Source organism: Centroberyx affinis, unplaced genomic scaffold (assembly GCF_046629955.1).
Source record: "Centroberyx affinis isolate AG114_WGS23_722 - 3 ecotype Tasmania unplaced genomic scaffold, CSIRO-AGI_Caff_v1 ptg000617l_1, whole genome shotgun sequence".
Taxonomy (NCBI): domain Eukaryota; kingdom Metazoa; phylum Chordata; class Actinopteri; order Beryciformes; family Berycidae; genus Centroberyx; species Centroberyx affinis.
The window spans coordinates 1-22394 of record NW_027279247.1 but is presented as its reverse complement, the minus strand read 5'-3'; the positions used below and the strand labels follow the sequence as shown (position 1 = coordinate 22394).

Sequence of the window (22394 nt, the reverse complement as noted above, 5' to 3'; positions counted from 1 at the left end):
ATTAGTATCATATTGAACAAATCTCAAGCTGCTTTATGCGTCAAAAAACTTCAGAACAACCTTTGGATGTTTTAAATTAGATTTATTCAAAAACGAACAACTCAATGGACAGAAGGAAAATATTGTCCATAGACAATATCACTTATAAACAAACGTATACAGCACTTCTTCACTGAACTGTGAAATATCATACTTTACACTTTACATAGGCTATAACGCAATCAATACAGTTTTTTTTCTAGAAATAAGTCCTTAAATAAACTGGGTGCTGCTGGCTGCTTCTTTAAGAACAGCATGCCTCGGCAAGAAAGTGCAAATTTAAGTACAATGTTATTTAATGAGGCGGGGGGATCTTTAATGAATCAATGAAAACAGGTAATAAGTTCAATTATAAGTGTCATTATACAACTGAGCAAACTTGTTTGTTGAAATGAAATGCCTTTTGCTGTTTTTAAAGTGCAACTGACACAGTTTGGAGGGGAAATGGGAATATTGTGAATTTGCTGCCCATTTTTTCTTCATAATAAAGAAACAATTCATATTCTTTTCTAGCTCATAACTTCCTAGGATGTGTCCATATTCCGTCTGATGGAATGTAAGGCTAAAAAAACAAAATTTTATTTCAGTAGCTTTTGCAAAATCATAAATATCATTTCTCGGGGGGGGAAACATGGATTACAAAAGACAGTCCTGTAACCTTTTTTTTACAAAAAATGTCCATCTTAAGAAGTCATTTAGTCTCATATTCAGTCTTTACATTTTTTTCCCTTAAAACAAGTGAAAAGGTCTGTCGTTGGGGTGAGATAATTCCACCTGTTCCCAAACCAGTTTCACTTGTTTCGATAATTTTCTAGAAACATGTGTCACTGTATTGAAACAAGGCAGATTTCTCCACTGGTATCAAGAAAATGACAATTGGGGAAAATTACAGAAACAACCTGATTTGAAACAAATTAAATTGTAACAACATCGGTAGATTTTTTTTTATAGGACTTTAAGGCAAGGCGTCACAATGTGCTAGGCCGCCCCGCAGGCTCAGTCCCCTGCAACAGCCACCTTCTACCTGCCCGGTCATTATAATGAAGAAAAGTGAAAGAAAAGTGCCAGCAATGTATTAATTTATATCTAAAAAAAACAAAAAACAAAAGAAACAGTGGAGGGGAGCATTCAGGACCAATGTTGCCTCTAAGCTGTTTCTCATTCGATCACATTGACTAAATAATAATCTTGTCAATCATCATTCATTGCTCCACTTTTCCCCTAGAAATGAGGTGGATATAAACGGGTTTAGGAACTTTAGTGGCAAATGATACTAAATGCAGAGACTGCACCAGGGTTCAGTGAACGGACGCCGTTTGATTAGCCTAATTGTAAAAATGCGAGACTCAGTACAAGACTAAATGACCTGTTTGCAGTGAACACCAATCAAAGCCAATGAACAGTCTCTCTAACGGGCACGAAAACATTTCAATCGTTATTTTTGCTTGACTCCTGGTCGCTCTGGTCGTCGGTGAAGCACACGTCCACGTCGCTGTCGTTGTCGCTCTTTTGCTCTGCGTCCTCGAACAGGCCGCCCGGTTTGTCGTCCAGTTTCTTGACGGTCTGCCCGGGGTGTCTGGACTTGACGTGCCGCTCCAGGTCCCGCCTTCGCACCAGCACCTTGCCGCAGAACTCGCACCTGTACGGGGTGTTTCCCTCTGCGTGGAGCCGGATGTGCTTGTTCAGGTTGCTGGGGTCTCCAAAGGGCCTGAAGCACACCTTGCACTTGAGCGGCTTGTAACCCGTGTGAGTCCTCATGTGGATTTTCAGCCCGTATTTCCTCGAGTACAGCTTGCCGCAGTACAGACACAGGTGTCCCTTTTTCGGTTTGCCGGATCCGGCGTTGCTGGCGCTCCCGGCGGGCATCGAGTCCAGCCTCGACCGGTTCTTCTCCGCGGCGATTTCGGACAGCTGCTGCGTGTGCATCGCTATCTCTCGGTCGATGTTGGTGATCGAGCCCATGTCTTGGTTCAGAGAAGGCGCACCGAAGTAGGACATGGACTCTGGGTACTTGAGGAGGTTGCTAAAGTGGAATTTCAGCGGGTAATAAGGCGAGCTATACAGGAGCTCCCCGTTGTAGACTGTGAAGGGCATGAGCGGGATGTTGCAGTCTCCACCGTACGGCTTGACACCGTCGAACTGAGAGAGGGAGAACCGTTCAAAGTGGAGTCCGGGGGGCATCTGGGGGTAACGGGAGGGTGACAGGCCGGAGTGCATCCGACTCTCTACGTGCTTGAAAGCCGAGTTCTCCTCGATGTGAGGCAGCAACGGGAACCCCCGGATGGCGTTTGCGCACGGCACCATCGGAGACGTGGAGTCCATTATTGCGGGTGCGCACTTGGGAGGGTGGCTCCCCCCTCCATTCAACGACTCGCCCACGGCGCGGATGGGTTTCATGTTCCCAATGAGTTTGCTGAAGCCCAGGCCGCTCAGCTTCCCGTTGGCCTCCTCTCTGGAGGCGTCGGCGGTCGGGACCTTGGAGACGCCCGTGGGCTTGAACGCAGAGCGCACGCCCGGATGGAAGCCCATGCTGCTCAGCACCGAGGATGTGGCGCCGAGGCCGAGGAGGTGTCCGTGGTTTCTGGCTGAGGTAACGCTCATGTCGAGGGCCCTGTCCTGCTCCTCAGAGCTGGTTTTCTTCGATAGTCCCGCTTTGTTGAGAAATGGCGAAGACGACACGGCCCGCCTGACAGAGTCTGAGATGGAGGTGTTGTGCTGGCCGCTCCTCGGAGAGGTCGTGGTGTTGGGGATGTCTCCAGACTTTGGGGACCTGCTGAAGGTCTCCGTGCCTCTGGCCTGCTCGCTGTTCACAAATCCCCGGCCGTTGCTCAGAGCGCAGTGGAAGTGGACGTGGGCCTTGAGTGTGTTTGGGTATTTGAATATTCTCCAACAGTACCAGCAGATGTAACGCTCGTCACCTGCAGAAACAACAGGAAACATGATATTATGATATGATGGATGCGCATCATTAAGTAACACAACACAACATAAAGTAGCCTAATGTTAGCGAGATCATTTATTTAATCTCCCGTGCGTAAAATGAGAGGTGCGCGCGTAAAATGCAAATGAAAGGTTTTGGAACCTGCAGAGAAATCCCGAAAAATATTACCCCATCCCTCACACACACACACACACACACACACACACAGGTTGAATGTCATATACACATTGGCGTCAACTGGGTGTTGCAGCCTTAATGAGTCCAAATTTGTTTTTACTTCTTTTTCACGCCAATGGAGCATTCAGACCCCGTGTTCCCCCTCAGCTGATAGTTTGGTGACCTACTTCTAATAATTTATCACATTGATCAAATAATATCTTGTCAGTCATCAGTCTTTGCTCCACTTTGTCACCAGAAATTTAGTAGATATAGCCTAAGCGTAGTTTTATTGGCAATTGATATTGATGCAGGGGCTTTGCCATATACTACTTTAGGGTTTAGTAAATTGACGCCTCTGCGTCTGCGTAATGACCCCCAGTTGAGCACTGAGAGGTTAATATAGATGTAATGATTTTGTAATCCTCATACGGGCCATTGTTTATTATCGCCATCAAAAGAGCAAACGCCCTGCCCAATCTGGCGCTCAGAAACCGATGCATTGAAAACGGGACTTTCCCTCTCTGTGCTCTTTCCCGTGGAAGTGACAGCAGCTGTTGCTTGAAATCGCAAGTCTCCAGAAACAATGGCGTTGGCCCATCTGTTTAGGCCTAATAATAGGAGAGAGCGTATGTCCAGGAGCGCACACGGTGTGTTGGGCCGGAGAATCAGGGCAATATACATCCCACATAAAAGTTAGTATTCATTAGGCCACAATACCTTAACGCACCCAGCTAATTTACCGTGAAGCACTTGTTTTTGAATTTATTTGCTTTTGAATACATGAATATTAATGACGCGATGACATTTGTTAACCTCTGTCCCGCAACTGAATCACCAGCCTCTCCCTCTTCCATGGTCGCCCAGACACGTCAGTCTCTGCGTTTAATTGCCGTTTCAATCCATGTATCAACCACCGTAATTGGTTTAATGCAATTTGTTTCCATGCAAGTTTGATATTATTTTAAGCCTCGTCGTTTGGCCTATATTTAGTCAATTACAGGGCATCCCAACTGGGAATAAACTGCATACTCTGAAATCATCGCCTATTGAAGGAATTTCCTGCAAAGTATCCGTTGATAATAATCTTTATTAAACCGGATTAGTTCCTGCTGAGCTGGTGTCCAAGCAAGATTAGCATTAGATTAACATTAATCCCCAAGCACAAACGCCAAATTATATTTTCTAGCCTAAACAATGAGATTAAAACGCCAAGCATAGACTAATGACAAAAACCCAACTATCAGCGTAATATTCCTACAGGCACTTGTAGTGTTTGTGGTACTTCTACTTTGTGAGTTTTATATCATATCTTGTCACTATAATATTTATGTAGGATATTGCTGTTGAGTTGTTTTTTTTTTGTTTGTTTTTTTGCTGTGATATTGGGCTAGTAGCCTATCTTTACAACATGTATATATTATAGCATAACTAGGTTTTTTTCGCAAGTGGTTAAGTTAATTATATTAAATGTTTTATCTTTATACGCCCACCAAATAATAAAAAGCTGCAGCCTATATACTCAAATACATACGCACCCCCCCCCTCCCCTCCCCCGCCCCCCAATCCACACACCCCATCCCATTATGTCTGTGGTTTGGCCCATAATAATATCTTCATCCACTTGAGTTAAACGAATTTAACGAACGGATTTTAAAGAAAGAAAACAAAGAAGTAAAACATAATAATAATAATAATAGACAGCCTGCCTGAGAAAATGCACACAGCAAATTGATTTCCATCTCTCAGCGGTAGCGGAGGGACATCACGGGTATTGACAGTCACTTAACCGCGCAGTGATGGACCTCTCAACATGTCGATGAGCGTTTCAGCGCTCTGTAGCCTATAGGCAGGGATGCAGCTGAGGACAAACCCACCTACAAAAACTGTTTAACCTCCTTTTTAGCCTGACAGCAATCTTTAGGATGTGAATGAATAGTAACATCATAGTAAGTAGTTTAAAATTCACGTAAGCTTTATGAATCTGGAGTCTATTAAGGGGGAAAGGCATAAATTAACAGATTTTCTGGAATTATAATGGATTTGTGTTTATTTAGTTTTTATTTTGTCTTGATCATCAGAGTTCATAGTTCTCCACTACACCACTGTCTATATAGGCCTTTAGCAACATAACGGATGCGCCCATTCAAAGGTTTGGCTAAGCATTAACAAGTAGAAACTTTCTCCGCTTATATTAACTCTTAAAGGTCCGTTTGCAGTGTGATTTACCTTTCTCGTCGTGCGTGGGAGTGGCCGTGGTGGGAATGTCGTACCACTGGGCCAGAGGGTTGGAGTACCAAACACTGAGCTCCTCTCCTGCGGGGATCTCCCTCAGCACCCGGTAGAAAATCTAACGGAGGGAGAGGGAAGGGGGTTAGACCAGAGAGGCTTAAGTTGACAGAAATGTCTAAGTTAAAAAAAAAAAATCCTAGAATTAGAAAGTCTGAAAGCCAGTATGAAAAGTCACCTGTCCGCCAGGTAGATCCGACACAGCCTCCAGGTTCTGCTCTTGACTGTTCCTGGCGGCGCGGATGAAGCCGATCCAGTCTGGCACGGGACAGCCCGACTCGTCCACGAACTCCCCCCGTACCAAGCGGATCTAACGGGCCAGAAACGGACAGGGTGAGGATGGAGATATAGGAATAGAACTGGGAATTATAGGGATGATAGGAATTATAAACTCTAAAGGGCCTTCTCCCTTCCCATAAACAAAAACAAACGAATAAATAAATGAATAAGTAGCCTAAATAAATAAATAAATAAATAGGGTCATGAAAATATTATTTATGTGTCATAGGCCTACTTGCTTGGGCGCAGCTGCTGCAGTTATTCTTCCCACGTTTTATTCACTTTATCCCCCTCATTATTGTGCAAAAAATATATACGTATATGCATACATAGGGTATTCTATGTATATGATGTAATTCTTTTTCTTTTTAAAACGAATATTGTCGCCTGGTATACCTGGCGGTGCTGCGGCCACGCATCACCACAAACCGCTTAATGCGTCTTTATCCGCTCTGCTGATAATTTACTAAAGAGAATGACACACAGCTCTAATTGAGTTGATATGGGAAACGAATTTGAGGAGTGTCAGAGCGTTTCTAAACTGTTCAAAGACATTAAAGATTGAAGCGTGACATTTGACACAGAGATTGCACCTGATGATCGCCGGCAGCCGGGGCCAGGCATTTAGACGCATCAATCACGACCGCTGACAGCTTCAACAATAACAGGCTGCGGTTATAATGCACTTATAGCTGCAAATAGTTTACTCCGCTTTATGTAAAATGCAATCTTTTGGACGAGTCTGATTTTAAGGTTTCTGATTTTATTAATGATAAAGATTTTATTTTAATGTTAATAATAAAGTATTCCCCTGTAGCCCTTGTTAATATTCGTAATATCATTATTCACACCACGCTGCATTTAATCTGAATAACCAGTCTAATAACAGGAATGTTTGTCCCTAATTTTTATTTGATTTTATCATTTACCTCTGTTGTTATTTTTTCCTAGCCCCGGGCTGTTGTCGCTCCCTCGGTGGCATCTTTCTATGGCCGGATTACATTTAAATTAAATGGCTCATCGGGATAACTAGCCCGGCAGGCAGTGAAATGTGAAGCGGGCGAGGGCATGAAATCCCACACAGCAGCCCGGCTCGCCCATTAGGCCGGTTAAGTAGAAGCACAGATTGACAAGTCGGCCACTAATAGAGCTCAATTATTTCCAACCTGACAGCACAGCAACCAATTAATAACCGAAGGCCCGATGGACTTTGACAGTCCAGCTTTAAAATCTAGAAACGATCTAATACATTCGTTTTATTTCACGTAGTAGTACTGCTTAAATCAAAGGAATTACAAAATAATATTTCGATATTTGGGGTTTATGTTTTCCCTAGGTGATTCCAATTTTTGCTTATAAAACGATCGAATAATCCCAAAAAATTAACTTTAGTTTGTGTTTACTATTTAGGCCAATTTGATAAGTGCGTAAACATAAAATAAAATAAATACGGCCACACAGCCTTTATTCTATGCCTTCCGATTCACCTGTTTACCTATTTCACGTCAAACATATTTCAAAACAGGCCGCATTATGGATATAATAAGAAACATATCAGCCCAAACCCATCACTTTAAGATGAAATAAGAAGAAAAAAAAGAAAAAAAAGTTTGTAGTTTTTTTGACCTACCTTTTTCTTGGGTCCAACTTCCTTGCGGTCTGACACGTACTTCCCCAGTTTGAAGATGCCCGGTACCGGTCCTATCCGGAGACCGGCCGGGATGCTGCAGTCCGCAAACACACTGACGGTGGTGGACGCCCGGGTGGCTTGCATGGCGTGGGCTGAGATCAGAACCATGAAGACTGATGGAGACCGAGTGGGAGAGTCGGGGAAGGAGGAAGAGGAGGAGGAGGAGGAAGCGAGAGAAAGAGAGAGAGAGAGGCCGATATCCGCCCTCAAAGTGACGCGGTGGCGTTATGCGCTCCGGCTTTTCTAGTGATGGTGCTGCAAGGTACCCCCACCCCCTCCTCCCCCCATCCCCAAACTCCCTCCACACCCACCCCCGACTCTCCAGCTTTCCATGGACGCGCAATGGGACGAGCAAGTGTGTGTGTATGGGAGGGGGGGGGGAACGAGGGGGTTGGGGGGGGGGGGGGGGGGGGGGGGGGGGCGGGCTTGCTGGAGGAGGCCCTCTCAGAGAGGAGAGGTGATGCTAAGGTAGATGCTGGATGAGGGGGGGGGGGGGGGGGGGGGGATCTAGTGTGTGTGTGTGTGTGTTTGTGTGAGTGGTGAGTGTGAGAGAGTTGGGCTCTCCCAGCAGCTGTGAGGAGAAGGGAAAACGGGCCGGCCTGGTCACATGGAGACTTTCCCTCACCCCGCCGCATAATGAATTGCTCCAAAACGGTCAAGAGACACAAAGGGCCAGGCGACCTTCCCATCCCCAAAATCCAATTTGTCAAGGGCAGAGAAAAGAGGGTGCAGAATCAAAGGTCCGGAGCGACCATTAATCCTCAGCATGTGGCTTTGTCCGTCAGACAGTTCCGATATTTTAACTGACAAATCCACTGTATAATTTATCCATAAATCCTCACCCTTTTCCATTCTTCCCTTTCAAGCCGGTTTTTGGAAATCGGTGACTACTTTAAATCTACTTGGCTGGCCTTCTTTTGGTTTTATATACTTCAAAGCGCTTCATTCTCCTCCTCCTTTGTGTCCTTAGTTTAACAAAAGGAGCAGGAATGTTTAGAGGACTTGTTAACTTCTATTGACTCTCGGCGTGTGCCGGGTTGAGATCAGGCAGGTACTCAAAAGGGAGAACCACCAGAAAAAAAAATAGCAACAGCTTGAAAATAACCACCACCATCTTTCCATTACGCGTACGCGCGCGCGCACACACACACACACACACACACACACACACACACACACACACACACTTGTGGTTTTCTTGTGCGTCTTCTTGATTCAAGACAGGTTCTGCTATGGCATAAGTCCAAGGAAAAATCTGACGAATCAGATTCTGTTTGCCAATTCAGGTATGTGATTTTAGTGACATAATATTCAAATTTCATTCATCATTTTTCTAATTATTACAGTGATTTCCAAAAAGAAAAATCCCTCATGAAAAAGAACTAGGCTATAGCAATCCTTGAATAACAACAATAGGCTGTACAAATATCACAGCAAAATTGGGCTATAAGTCCCTATAGGAATATTATACCATAGCAAATAAAAAAGGCACATAGTAGGCTATGTTACGGTCACTATAAATTAGTAGTAAGTCCCTATTGGAATATTAGCTATAGGAATATTATAATGATGCAATAGGAGATGAAAAAAAACATGCATGAAAATACATACATGAAATACATGAAAACGTGCAAAAAGGTCACTAAAAATTAATTACTGAGTAGGCTACTAGAGGCACTATAAGTCCCTATACTATATATTATATTATAGTGATTTAGTGACTATTTTTAATAGGATGTATTTATTTATTTATTTATTGTAATTTATTTATGTCATTTTATTAATTTATTTATTCTGCAATAACAAAAGGATGCAAACTTGAACAAAACGTCTAGCTTGTAAATGGAGGTATCATTAGTCTAATGCAACATTGACGATTAAAAGGTTTTCAGAGCACCTCATTATTTGTAGGCCTATCAAACCCATCAAGCCTACATATCCCAAACTGAATTAGACCTCATTCAGACTGAACATGAAATTATCCCTAAATACTGTGGATGTATGGCTCTAATGACAAGAAGACCCCAAAGGGCCACAATGGTATGCAATGCATACAATTATGGAATGAGGTCTTATTGTCATTGGGGGTTAAAGGAGGAGGGGTGCAGCTTATGGTGACAGTGGCTTTGTGGCTGCAGGTTTTTAAAAACTGAGTTTGAGCCTTTTGATGACGTGGTGGTGCGGTCTGAACAAGAACCTGTGGGCGATAAATTCAGACCATGAACATGCTGACATCTGACCTGTCCACTCTGTGTGTGTCTCTCTCTCTCTCTTTCTGAATCCAAAGTCTTGTGTTTCCAAAACTCTGGATAGGCCTATTAACAACAATTAATATCAAATTATACAAGTAAAAGTACGTGTATACATATATTGCATGCAATATTCATATGCCTTAACAGAACCAAATGAATCATCACACACAACAACGATAAAACTACATTCGGTCTCTCTCAATTCAATTCAATTCAATTTGCTTTTTTGGCAAGATGAAGAGTACAAACATCTAAATAGCATATTGAATAAAATAATAACAGTGATAAAAACAAATAATAGAGCCTACATAAAAAAATAAATAAAATAAACAACTCTCTCTCTCCGCTCTCTGTCTCTCTCTCTCTCTGTTTCTCTCTCCATCTATCTCTCTCAATTCAATTCAATTCAATTCAATTCAATTCAATTCAATTCAATACAATTCAATTTGCTTTATTAGCATGGATGTTAGATGACCAGCAAAGGCAAAGCATCTAAATGGCCTACAAATGAATAAAATAATGGTAGGAATAATAAATAAAAACAAATAGCCAATCCATAATACTTCCCCCCTCTCTCTCTCTCTCTCTCTCTCTCTCTCTCTCTCTCTCTCTCTCTCTCTCTCTCTCTCTCTCTCTCTCTCTCTCTCTCTCTCTTTCTCTGTCTCTGTCTATAGGTATCCCACTGCTCCTCTCTCCTCTCTGCGCTCCTCCAGTCAAAGAGCGTGAACGACACGCGAACAATCTCATCAATAGGCGCAATGTTTGCGCCTGGCTGTGCGGAAGGTTATTTATTAACGCCTAGCCATTTGCGGCTGGTTCCCATCCACCCCTGCGCTGCTCAAAGTCCCGCACTTCGCCACAGTCAAATTAATTATTCTCCGAGGGGGGAAAAGCGAAGACATTTCCTTTCTGTTTTGCGGGGCCGCTTATAAAAGTCGCAGGGGTGAATCCCGCTGCAATGTGCGCACTGAAGCACTGAGGAGCAGTCAAAAGGCTCGGTGTCAGAGTGAAAGCAGTGTTGGAAGCAAATGGGATGGAAAATTAAATGAAATTAAATGGCTTGACCGGCGGTATTGTCCCTCCTCCTCTTTAAAAAAAAAAGACACATTAATTACATGGTCGGATCTTTATTCGAGGACAATATTGCGGAGTCAATCAACAGCATTCCGCAAGTGCTATTCTCCTAAATGAACTCCGCATCTCTTTAATGAACTTAAATAACGACCGCGGAAGAATTGGAGCTGGGAGAGGAGGGAGACGTTTTTATGGGCCGCTCTGCCTGGATCTTGCCAGCACTTCGATTTTACTGTCTAAACGGTGGGGCTCTGATTTAACTGGTTGGCCATTAATGAGCCATGAATATAGAGGAACAACCTGTCTGCAAAGCAACGCGGTAAATACAGGGAGCAATGCCCCACCAGGGATCTCCATTCATGCTCCCGAACTATACTTCAGGGGTGCCAAGGGTTCACCAGCACCTCTCTGGACTGGTTTCAATAGGCCTACCATTTAAAACCCTCCGAGCTCAGGAGAAAACACATTTTTTATGTCGACCCATAAACTTTGTGTGGGTCTTTTCACAGGAGCCCAATCATTGTCCCACTTAGCAATGGGCCGATGTGGCCTATTTCTCAAAGATTCCCACGTTTTAGAAATGACTTTTTATTTGTATTTTTCGAAATAAATTGCATTTTCTCATTCATTTGGTCTCATTTTATTGCTTTAGAAATCAAACATAATTCTTCATTCTTATCGTTTTCTGAGCGCCCTGAACCAGCTCGCTCTGTCAAGCAAAAAAAGAATCTGAACTTATTGTTATTCCTTTCAGATCTGAGCCTGCTCTCAAACACCAGCAAGAAAAGCCTATTTATATCTGCTCTGTATTTCGCCTTTCAGAAAGCCCGCTGGTCGCATTTAATGTGTTTTACTTTCTTAAGAACCTGGGGAAGATGCAAGCTGCACCAAGGGCAGACCAGCTGCCTTGATGCGGGTGGGACATTACCGACGCGTTTGAATAGTAATTATGCTTGTATGGGACTCCCACCAGATGACATGATTGGGATTTTAACCCAGACTAATATTCAAAATCGCATTAGAGAGGAGCCGGATAAATGGCACCTGATTCAACGCTGTTCATGCGTGCTCTCATTTCAAATGCCTTCTCTTTTTTCCGAAGCGGGCTGCTCCGTTTCAGTATTCAAAGTCTCTACATAGTTTTGCGCCGGCTTTTTCAGGCAGATTTCCCTAACTTAAAGTCACTTTGTTTCGCTTGAGAGGGCGCGGACAAAGGCGTGTGAAGTAGTGTGAATTGATATGTTTCGGTGTACCTTATAAATTCATACCTTTTCTCACTCGACCGCCTCAGAAAGAAAGTGTCACTCCATCCAATTCTCTCTGCTGTCCAACGCATTTAGCAGGAGATCTATTTGAGAAGTTCATTCCTAGGCAAATGTATGCAGGCAGGGCTCTCCGTGAATAGAGCAGCGTGTCAGCCGACCCTAATTGGGATTTAGCCACCAAAAGCACAAGCACAAAGTGACAGAAAATCACAGGTTTCAAAGAAAGTCGCAACTTTTGCCCTTCTGGGTGAATATGGGAAGCGTCGTTTGCCTCCGCTCAAAGTAAACCGGCGTTTTTCTCATCGGATGAAGGTTAGTGACCTAATTGGCTATGCGACTTGTTTCTGCAAAATAAAAGTGTGAGCAAAACAACCCATGCCAAAGAGCAAGTCTAAACAGATGTAGGCTAACCTTGACTGAAAGAGCCACAGGCCTGTATATGCTTGAAAAAGGCGAGATATTTCAGCCGAAGTTATGGTTATTATTTAGACAAAGATCTACATTCTTTGGTGCCTGAGTTGTTTCACACTGAGTGAAAATAGCGGAAATAAATGATTATTTTTCATCAACAGCCGAGGCATGTGGCTTATAATTTTTTCTCTGTCATTTTACAGTGAAATAAAAAAAAGAAATAAGAATAAGAATTAGAATAAAACAAATAGAATAATAATAATAAGAAGAATAGTAGGATAAACCTATTTATTTGCTCAGTGACATTTAGAGAAATTTCAAAATATCAGTCAAAATAGAAGCCAAGTGCAACAAAAATAATGGGTGAACTCATCTGAAATAAGCTTCATTTTAGTTAAGTTTTTAGTTTTTAATAAATTGTGCAATTGGTAATTCCACAAGCAATTTAATTTAGAGGGAATGCGTTCATTAAATCGCCATTTGTGTCTCCGTGTAAACTAATTTGCACAATTTGACGTTAAATGTCTTATTTTTTATTTTACAACTTTATATTTTTAATTGCAAGCCTGCGCTTTTCTTTTCTCTCTATCTCTCTCTTTGTATGTTGTCTTTACCGTTTCCAGTGCGGCTCTGTTCCCCAGACTGAGGATGAAGCACCATGGAGAGCTCCGCATTCCACACACACACACACACACACACACACACACACACACACACACACACACACACACACACACACACACACACACACACACACACACACACTGTCTGTTAATTATATTGATAATAAAGTCCATCCCTTCATATTGATGAAAAGGGCTTTTTCCTCTATGTATTTCGTGATTCTGGGCCGAGCTGGGTGAGTAAATGTCCTTCAGGTCGGATGCACATTTATAAGTCGCTGTAACAAAATGTAATCTAATGATATGAACGTCTGGCGGCTCCTCATTAAAGCCCCGATTGACAGTTCTAGGTTCAAACTAATTGTGTCCTGCGTTTTCGGGTGGGATGAGCCTGTCGAAATGACGTCCGAGAGAAATATTGATTATTTCAATATAGGAATAATCAGTATAAAAATGATTCATTCAAGTAATGCAATGATAAGGCGTTAAATGAGCTGGTTTGAGACAGACCAGTGGCTACAACACAGATGTGGGCCTGTATAATGTAATGATATTTTCTGGTGTTGTTTTTTATTTTTATTTTATTTTATTCAAGTGTCATACAGTTCCCCAATCTAGACCGGTCTGTTCTATTCATGTTCCTTTATCTGAAGTTGCACCCTGCCAACATGAATGAAAATTATTTTAATAGGCCTACTTGTGTTGAAATTTGAGGAAACATGCAATTTTTATTTCATGTCAGATATTTTCCATTTTAATTGCTTATTTTAATTTAGTAGCACATTTATTATTATTATTATTATTTCACTCAGGAAATTAGATGTTACCCTACTACAATAGCCTATATCCTGTCAGGATTTTCTAACAATAGCTTACTAAAATCATACATTTAAAGCTACTGTCAAATTCCTACATTATTTTCTTTTTTAATATACCATTTTTTTTGCAGATGCATATTCCTTAAATTCCAGGATCCATCATAAATAAATGCAGAAGCACATTATAGCACTGCATATATACTGTAAATACATTTCACTGGGGCATAATATTCTATTTTTGATATTCACTTGAACATTTGATCATCAACTATGTCGCAGTATAATAATAATGCCACAGTAATGTTACTGCTGCTATAATTGTACATAACACTGGTCCTGTTCTCATCTTTGTTGTGGCTTCTCTCAGTTGGTTTGCTGTTGCATGTCTGTGCTCTCAGCCCCTCTGCAGGACGCTGAGTGTGTTTGGCATCTGCTGGCCAGATCCAATCGCTCCCGATCAGCGGCAGGAGGAAAAGGTGTGGATGTGGATGGAATGAGGACAGGAAACGGCTGTGTGCCATCACTCCACTGCGGGACAAAATCTGACTGACGGATCCTTTAGCCCTCCAGAAAGTGTCAGGCCGACCGCCTCGACCCTCAGGTGACTCTCTCTCCCCCTCTCTTACTCTTCCCCCACTACCTCTCTTTCTTTACCCTCCTTTCACTTCTTTATGCTTCCAAGACAAAGCTAGGAACATCAGCAACATCTCTCTCATCCAAGGGAGAATGTATTTTTACCAGCCTTTCGTGAAAGTTTGCCATGCTGCATTGGCTATAGTGGATATTATTCTCTTTTTAAGGCACTTCAAACAAAAACCAGAAAAAAAGAGACATCAAATAAGAAACGGACAAGGTAATTGAATGCTGATAGCTTTATTTGCTGTGAGTACAAAAAAAAAAGGGGGGGGGGGGGGGGGATGTAAGGCACACAAAAGTTTAGAGACCATGTTGAGTGTTCCTACTGGGGCACATTTGAGCCCCATGGGTGAAGGTTTAACTCGGCAGCAAGGGGTCATTCATGGTCTTCGTGTCCAGGTCAAAGGGCAAAGGTCAGGTGCCCAGACACGGGGTTTGGTCAGTGCAAAGCTCAGAGGGGCGTGGGGGTTAAGGGTGAGAGGAGGTCACACGGTAATTCATGCTCAGTCGTCGTCAGAGTCATCGGCTGCACCGGTGATGGTGTAGGTCTGTTCCTGGTGGTCCGTCTCCAGCACGTCGTCCTCGCTTTTCACCGTTCTGTGGGAGCAGAAACAATATGGAGAGGGATGGAGTGACCAAAAGATGCTCATTATATTCAGCTTTACATTTGATGCATATGCATTAAACATGGTGAACCTGAACATCATTATACAGTATTTAGTTATTGTAATCAAACAATGTCACGGTTTCTTGAACTAAAAGTCAAGACCCAAAACTGGGTCACAGGTCTGTGGTCTCCATGGGACAAGAGTATATTATTTAATGAATGTAGGGCAAGAAGGGCAACTTTAATTTCATTTTCTGAGTTTGAGTCTCTGGATGAACAGAAGCCCTGCTCAAAAGAAACAGAAGAAATACCTGATGGTACCTTTACCTAATGAGTACCGTCCGTCTCTCCGTCAGCTCCACCGCCTGCTCCGCATAGGTCTCAATGGTGGCGTCATATCCGTTAGATCCGTATCCCATTCCAGCACCCGTGTCTCCATCGTTGCCACCCATTCCCACACCACCCGTGATTCCTCCAACGCCCGACCCTACACCAACTATTCCATCGCTGCCCATTCCCCCCGCACCCTTCATTCCTCCAGCACCCGCAGTTCCTCCATCCCCTCCCATTCCACCACCCATTCCTGCAGCAGCCACTCCAAGGCCCCTACCTCCGTCCTCACCTATGCCTCCACCCACCCCGTCTCCCTTCCCTCCACCTACACCGCCGTGTCCTCCGCTAAACCCCATACCGGTGCCACCCATGCCACCTGAGCCAGCAATGCCACCAGCAGCACCCACTGCTGCAGGAGCACTACCCACACCACTGCCACCCTGTACTCCAGCACCCATTCCTCCACTGCCCCCAGCGCCAGCACCCACACCCCCAGCACTAGTGCCACCCTGTAGTCCAGCACCCATTCCTCCACTTCCCCCACCAGCACCCCCCGGGCCTCCACCTACACCACCAGCTCCGATTCCATAACCGCCACCCATGTCTGCCGCACCTGCCCTACCAGCAGCACCCTTCTTCTCGTCCGGACCGGCAGCACCCACTCTTCCACCCACTCCACCCATGCCTCCTGCAACACTCCCACCCATTCCTACACCACTCCCCATGCCTCCAACACCGCCACCTGCACCACCAATGAAACCGCCACCCATTCCACCAGCACCACCCATGCCTCCACCCATGCTTCCACCCATGCCTCCACCCATGCTTCCACCCATTCCTACACTGATGGCACTCATACTGCCGCTGGTAAGAGAAACGGTTTGCATCATGCCAGAGAGCCGCAAGTCCTCTCCCTCGATCAGTTTTCTGTAAAAAAAAAAAAAAAAGATGGGAAAAGGATGCCATTTTTGCTTACATTTATAAAAAAAAAAACACTTTATGGTTCTAAACCTGACTACAACTGGTTTTTCCCTCACCTGTAAGTTGTAATCTCGATCTCCAGAGCCATCTTCACATTCAGGAGGTCCTGGTACTCACGCAGGTGCAGTGCAATTTTCTCCTTGGTGGATTTCAGCTCAAGCTGCAGGGCCTCGATCCGCGCCTGTTACACCAACAGAGCCACAAAGGGACTGCAAGACCGCCATATTGTGCTGGCTTTGTGTTTGCATGCATGCAAATGTGTGTGAGTGTGTGTTCATGTGTTCATTAGCCTATCTTTACCTGCAGGCTTTCCAGTTCCTTCCTGTACTTTCCTTGTGTCTCTCCGATCTGAGCCTCAAGAGCTTCATTCATGGTTCTCAGGGCATCCAAGTCTCGTTCTTTGCTTTGGATCTTGAGAAATGTAGAAGGGATATTTTTTGATGATTTTACTTAACATTTTCTTTAATGTGTTTAAATTATGGGAAGTAATCATTCCATGTCAACTCTCAGTCAATGCTCTTTCATGGTGATGATGACCGATGATCACTTTTGATACTCACATCCTTTTTGGCGCCCGCTATTTCTTCTCTGACGCTTCGAACCTTATCCACATGCCTTGATGTCTTGCTGGTTATATCTTCAAACTTGTTTTTATACCATGAATCCATTTCCTGAAAATGTAGAATGGACACTTGACAAGTGGCTCTGGATCTCTATTAATTTGAAGTCCAGCTGTATACTTTTATCTTCAGATAGTGGTAGAGGGTGATTATTTTACCTGGAGATTTTTGGATGCAATGTCGTCATACTGCGTTTGGATTTGTTTCATGGCACCTGCCAGGTCAGGCAGGGCGAACGCACTCTGGGCTGAGGCGTGAGCGGCATAGATCTGCTTCATGAGCTCATCAATTTCCTGGAAAAAAAGAAATCCTGAGTAATCATCATATTGAGAAGCAAAGTCTTTATAGGTAAAATGATTGCATAAAGACGGGACCCACCTGTTGGTGGACCCTTTTCAGGAATTCAATTTCGACTTCCAGCTGCTCCAGCTGTTTCTCCAAGACAATGCGTGAAGAAGTGGCTTTGTCGACATCCTGAAGAACACACAGCATTATTATAATTTGTGTCCATGATTATAAATTCATTTGATAATGAAGGAAATGTTGGCTAGTTAAATTGAGTGGCTGTTGACATACTGGACGGAAGGCTTCAATGTCTATCTCAGCTTTCTTCCTCAGCTCAACCGCCTCCTCATATTTGATTTTCAGCACCTCTAGTTGAGCAGCTGTGGACTGCTTAGCGACCAAGGCAATGTCCTGAAAACCAAGAGACCATAAGCAACATGGTCATCTAATAGATTTGGTGGTGTGTGTAAGAGTGTGTGCAAAATGTAGATCAGCCTCTTTTGCATTTTATGCATGTACTTTATTCCTGTGTGTGTGTGTGTGTGTGTGTATGTGTGTGTGTGCGTGTGTGTGTGTGTGTGTGTACATGTGTGTGTGTGTGTGTGTGTGCACGCATGTGTGTGTGTAATCAAGCCATCTCATCTGTGCATAAAACATAGCAGAAGACAGCTGTACTCCATGACACCTTAACACGCTGAGGCACCTCTCCATTTGCCTGCCAGAAATAAGCCTGTTACCAGGTAAGGAACCTTGAAAACACCAAGTTGACGTCTTGTATCATTGCTTGGATGGATCTTCTGGCGCTCAGTGAGGTGTAAACCTCGCCAGAAACAAAGAATTCACTCTTTATGCTCTATTGATTATTTGAAATGCAAAAACAAAACAGAAGTGACATGCGACTTGGCTAATTCTGTCTCACCCGCTGAACTCTCATCTGGTCAGCGATCTTTTTCAGCTCCCTCAGCTGCTCCTCATACAAGAGGCGCAGACCTGACGGCTTCTCGAACCGGTTCTGGTAGGCCTCGATCTCTGCCTCCAACAGCTTGTTCTGCTGCTCAAGTGATCGAACCTGCAAGCACAAGAAAACCTCTGCTGTGATGTTTCAAGTGTGCCTGAACCAGACATCACAATATGCATCCTGTGCTCACAGAGGGGAGAATAATATGCCCCCATTTTTCAACAAGAGCAGTGTTTTTTATTCAGTGCCTATCTGTTATGGCACATCCAAGCCTGGTCAAACAAATTTATCTAACTGTCCTGATGGAAGAGATAAAATGTGGCTGCTTTTGAAGGGGTTTGTACCTTGTCAATATATACAGCCAATCTGTCATTGAGGACAATCATCTCCTGTCTTTCACTTGTGCGGGTGCTGAGGAATTCCTGGTTCTCCGCTGCAGCCACATCCAGATCAATAGCAGGCTCTCCGCCAAACCCAACACATGCTACAGCCCCGGCACTCACGCTGCAATGACAAGTCAACACGCATTACTTGACCTGAGAGCCACAGACGTCAAATTTGTATGAGGAGACGGCATATCATAAGAAAATGTGAATGAGAGAGGTTAATAATCACAAGCCACCTTATGAGAAACACTCAGTTTCATATGGTGTCAATTTATTTCCACAGTGACCCCTGCACTCCAAATTCCAGATGGGATGTGTGATGGAATATGTCAGAAGTGCCATACGCTGTGATCATATTTTATTCTTTAACATAAAATATATATGTTTTTTTTTAGTAATAGAGCTATATGCTGCAAGTTCAGTTACTGTTTCCAAAATAAGTAAAATACCATATCTAAAATTAAATGACATGTTACTGTAAGTTTAAACATGTAATGACAAGGACATCTAAAATGTTTTGAGGAAAAGCCCTTGAATTATTTTAGACAATATAGGCCAAACATTCATGTTGTGGCAAGATTTGTTTTTAGTTCTTTATACTTAATTGATATTATATGTCATTATTATGTGTTATTATTTTAATATCTAGATATTAATTGAATATCTATTAAAATAATGAAAATGCATAAGAATATTTGGTATTATGGGGTATCAAATCTTGAAAGCTTTAAGAAATCTAAAATAGGTTATCAATTACTGCTATTTACACTGATTACAAAATGTAATAACAATAGAAAAATATATATAGAAAAACATAATAAAGATAATGTAATGATAATAATGATGGTGTATTGTGGATTTTAGGCCTATTTCTCATATGAATCATAGGAATTCTCATAGGATTCTCATAGGAATCCTGATCATATTTTAATATTTGCTCACCTTTCCTATCACATTTTTGTCCTGCATATAAGTCCATAATTATAGAAGCTATAAAATTAGACTGTTACAATTGAACACAAATAGAGAATAATCTAACTGTATAGCTTTCTGTCATTATGTTTCTAGTGACATTTTGAACCCTAAAAGCTCATGCAGCCCCTGTGAGTGCGGCTGACACAGCTTACCCAGCTCCAGCCATGCGGGATTTGCGTGCGGCCGAGACGGTCCTTCGCCCCATCGACTCCACACGCATGCTGCTGGCCCCGGCGCTGCGGGAGAAGCCGGCGGAGGCATGGCGGACGTCCCTCCTGGTGGGGGACGGGCTGGACACCCTGACCTGGTAGGACGAGCTGCTGCTGTCCTCGAAGTGCCGGCGGTAGGACGAGATCCTCTCTGGGCTGTGGCTCATGGCGGCGGCAGCGACTGTGTGGCCTCTAGTTCTCTGAAGGAAGGTGGGGGGGAACGTTGCTGTTGGGCCTCTCTGTGAGTTTACTGTGCTTCACCACTGCTGCAGCTCCTTCACACTCCCAGCTTGTCCCTCGTCTCAGGTTTTATACCCCGCTCACCGCTGCCAGCCATGTCCCGGCTCCGGCCAGGACAGCCCAGTTCATGATCCAGCACCTGTGGAATCTCTAACCTCCACACCAAGGAAGGCCTGACCTGCTGCTCAGATATCTGTCAGCAGCTTGTGAGGAGCTGATGGCATTAGTGGAGTTGAAGCTGTTTGTTTGTATGCAGAGTTCACCCATCTTTCTCTCTCGGGAAATACAGAATATACCCACCTATCAGTCTAATTCTTTATCCGAACTGTAACGGGCTACAGTACATCCACCACCTCTGTGTCCACTACACCACTGGGCAGCAGGCAGGGGGGCAGGCAGGCAGGGTCCAGTCAGTCATGGCAGCCAGTAGGTGCAGTGCTGACGTGATCTGCTCTGATGGGACGAGGGACTTTAATTGCATGCTGAGCAGAGGCTGCAGGGTGACCTGATGAGGTCACGGCCGCAGAGGGACAAAGGGCCCCGGCGAGATTTGACATAAATTAGTACTTATTAGTCTGGTCTGTTTTCAACATATTAAAAATGGAGCATGCAGGAAAAGAAAATGGAATTAACTGCTTCAGAGGGGAAATAAGGAGGCAGAAAAGGGAAAGGGGGGGTGGGGGGTGGTTAGTCTGGAGTTTACGGTTGACATGGCGCAGAGATATGAGGGGAGAAAACAGTGGTCTGGCCTGTTCAGGGAGAGTCTCCATTGACACCTACAGGGCCGCTCAGGCAAGGGTCAGTAAACACTGTGCTGTCCTCATAATATATTAACATTTACTGTAAACATTAACCGGCCAGCACCATCAACAGCACCTCCTAAAGGTTAGCAACCTATACCACTCAACTTCACACAGAGAAAAGGAGAGAATACTGTAAACAAAAAAACAGATCATAATCTGTCAAAAGTAAACAAAAGGCAGCTGTCCACCCAGTTTTGTCACTGTAAAACCACAAAGCTCATCTTGTAAAATGCTTTATATTTCATGTTTTCCCCCACACATTATATGGTCGTGATGTCAGATCTGCATCTTGATGGATTAAGTGAATGTCTCATTTGTTTCCACTGACCTCAGACCTTGCAGCAGTGTGGGACTCCTGTGGGAGGAGGCTGAATGTTTCAGTGATGTGAACAGAGTCTATCTCCACTGACCAGCTCCTTTCAGCAAGCAGCCAAATAACATCACTCATCACTGTGGCACTTGCTATTGCGGTATTTGTACAGTCCTAAATTCAAAAGCCTAAAGTTGCTTTGTTTTACAATTCAATTCAACACAGTGACCCTGGATGGAGAACTCAAGAGACAGAGGTCACACACATTGTTCCTTCCAGAGTCATTCATTACATCTCTACTCTTTTAAGTTTTATCAAGCCTAATAATAGGGTTGCAGACTTTCTGATTGAGTTATTACACTTACAGGATAAACTGTGTCATTCCTATGATCTTTGACAGTTAAATCAATATTTAATAGAATTGTTTCCCAAAATACAACAGACCTAACATTCAAAAATGTAATTTCATAAAAGAACAGCTGCCACATTAAAAATATATTGGAGGCTTTCCTTGTGTACTTGGAGGATGCTTTTTTTATATATATATTAATAGAAATTGTAGCAGTTTAAATTATTTTTTGTATTCTATGACAATGGAGTAGTATCCGAAAGTTGCTTCTAACTTAGGGAGGGACTTGGGCCATTTACATAAAGCTTGACTAACCTGGACAAGACCATGAGAATAACATTAGTGAATTGTGTTTGGTGGATTTTCACCTTAAGCTGTAAAATGGAATGTTATAGGGAACAAGGTCCAAGGCCGTGGTCCACATGGTAGATATTCTACCATAATCACACAGAGAACACTGCTCATTTGGAAACAGACGTCACATTCATTATCATAAATGACATAAGAGCCTGTTAATGTTCCCTGGAGGGTCGGTGGCAAATTCATACTGAGATGCAGTGGATATTAGACCCGGCTGTTCAATACCGTAGATCATCCTAGTCCCAGTTTTTGTCAGCCAAGTAAGTAAACCTGCCAAATACCTGTTAATGTCGCAAACTTTTGTCACTACAAACACAACCCCACAAAAATGTCTGCTTGTTGTCTGTGGGTTTTCATTTCTACCCAACATCTCCCTCAAAATAAAAGAAAAATTCCACAAAATAAAAGTCACTCTTAATCAAAATGGGTTTTTTTTCTTTATTGGATTATGTTGGCAATAAATATGCTCACTGTTGCATCTATGAGCAACAAGCTGTTTAATATT

At 43.3% G+C, this 22394-nt stretch overlaps 2 protein-coding genes across 2 annotated transcripts; both read right to left on the bottom strand.

Annotated features, from left to right (window-relative positions):
* Nucleotides 1-1467: 1467 nt before the first annotated feature.
* Nucleotides 1468-7502, bottom strand: prdm13 (PR domain containing 13). Its single transcript, XM_071518630.1, has 4 exons — nucleotides 7335-7502; nucleotides 5604-5735; nucleotides 5366-5486; nucleotides 1468-2957 (listed from the first exon to the last, which is right to left on the bottom strand). The coding sequence occupies exons 1-4, from the start codon at nucleotides 7500-7502 to the stop codon at nucleotides 1468-1470; spliced, it is 1911 nt and encodes a 636-aa protein (XP_071374731.1).
* Nucleotides 7503-14976: 7474 nt separating this feature from the next.
* LOC139643474 (desmin) lies at nucleotides 14977-19994 on the bottom strand. The gene is made up of 11 exons (XM_071518622.1): nucleotides 19771-19994; nucleotides 18602-18761; nucleotides 18219-18368; nucleotides 17591-17710; nucleotides 17393-17488; nucleotides 17173-17307; nucleotides 16955-17065; nucleotides 16695-16805; nucleotides 16451-16575; nucleotides 15408-16340; nucleotides 14977-15070 (listed from the first exon to the last, which is right to left on the bottom strand). The coding sequence occupies exons 1-11, from the start codon at nucleotides 19992-19994 to the stop codon at nucleotides 14977-14979; spliced, it is 2259 nt and encodes a 752-aa protein (XP_071374723.1).
* Nucleotides 19995-22394: the final 2400 nt, after the last annotated feature.

Bases quoted from the DNA above. Each gene is read 5' to 3' on its own strand.
- LOC139643474 (XM_071518622.1), bottom strand. From the start codon at position 19,994: ATGAGCCACAGCCCAGAGAGGATCTCGTCCTACCGCCGGCACTTCGAG. The intron at 17,489-17,590 runs GTATGTCAACAG...TGTGTTCTTCAG, and splicing joins ACATTGAAGCCTTCCGTCCA to GATGTCGACAAAGCCACTTC. The intron at 16,806-16,954 runs GTGAGTATCAAA...ACATTTCTCAAG, and splicing joins TAGCGGGCGCCAAAAAGGAT to ATCCAAAGCAAAGAACGAGA.
- prdm13 (XM_071518630.1), bottom strand. From the start codon at position 7,502: ATGGTTCTGATCTCAGCCCACGCCATGCAAGCCACCCGGGCGTCCACC. The intron at 5,736-7,334 runs GTAGGTCAAAAA...CTGGCCCGTTAG, and splicing joins AAGTTGGACCCAAGAAAAAG to ATCCGCTTGGTACGGGGGGA. The intron at 2,958-5,365 runs GTAAATCACACT...TTGTTTCTGCAG, and splicing joins TCCCACGCACGACGAGAAAG to GTGACGAGCGTTACATCTGC.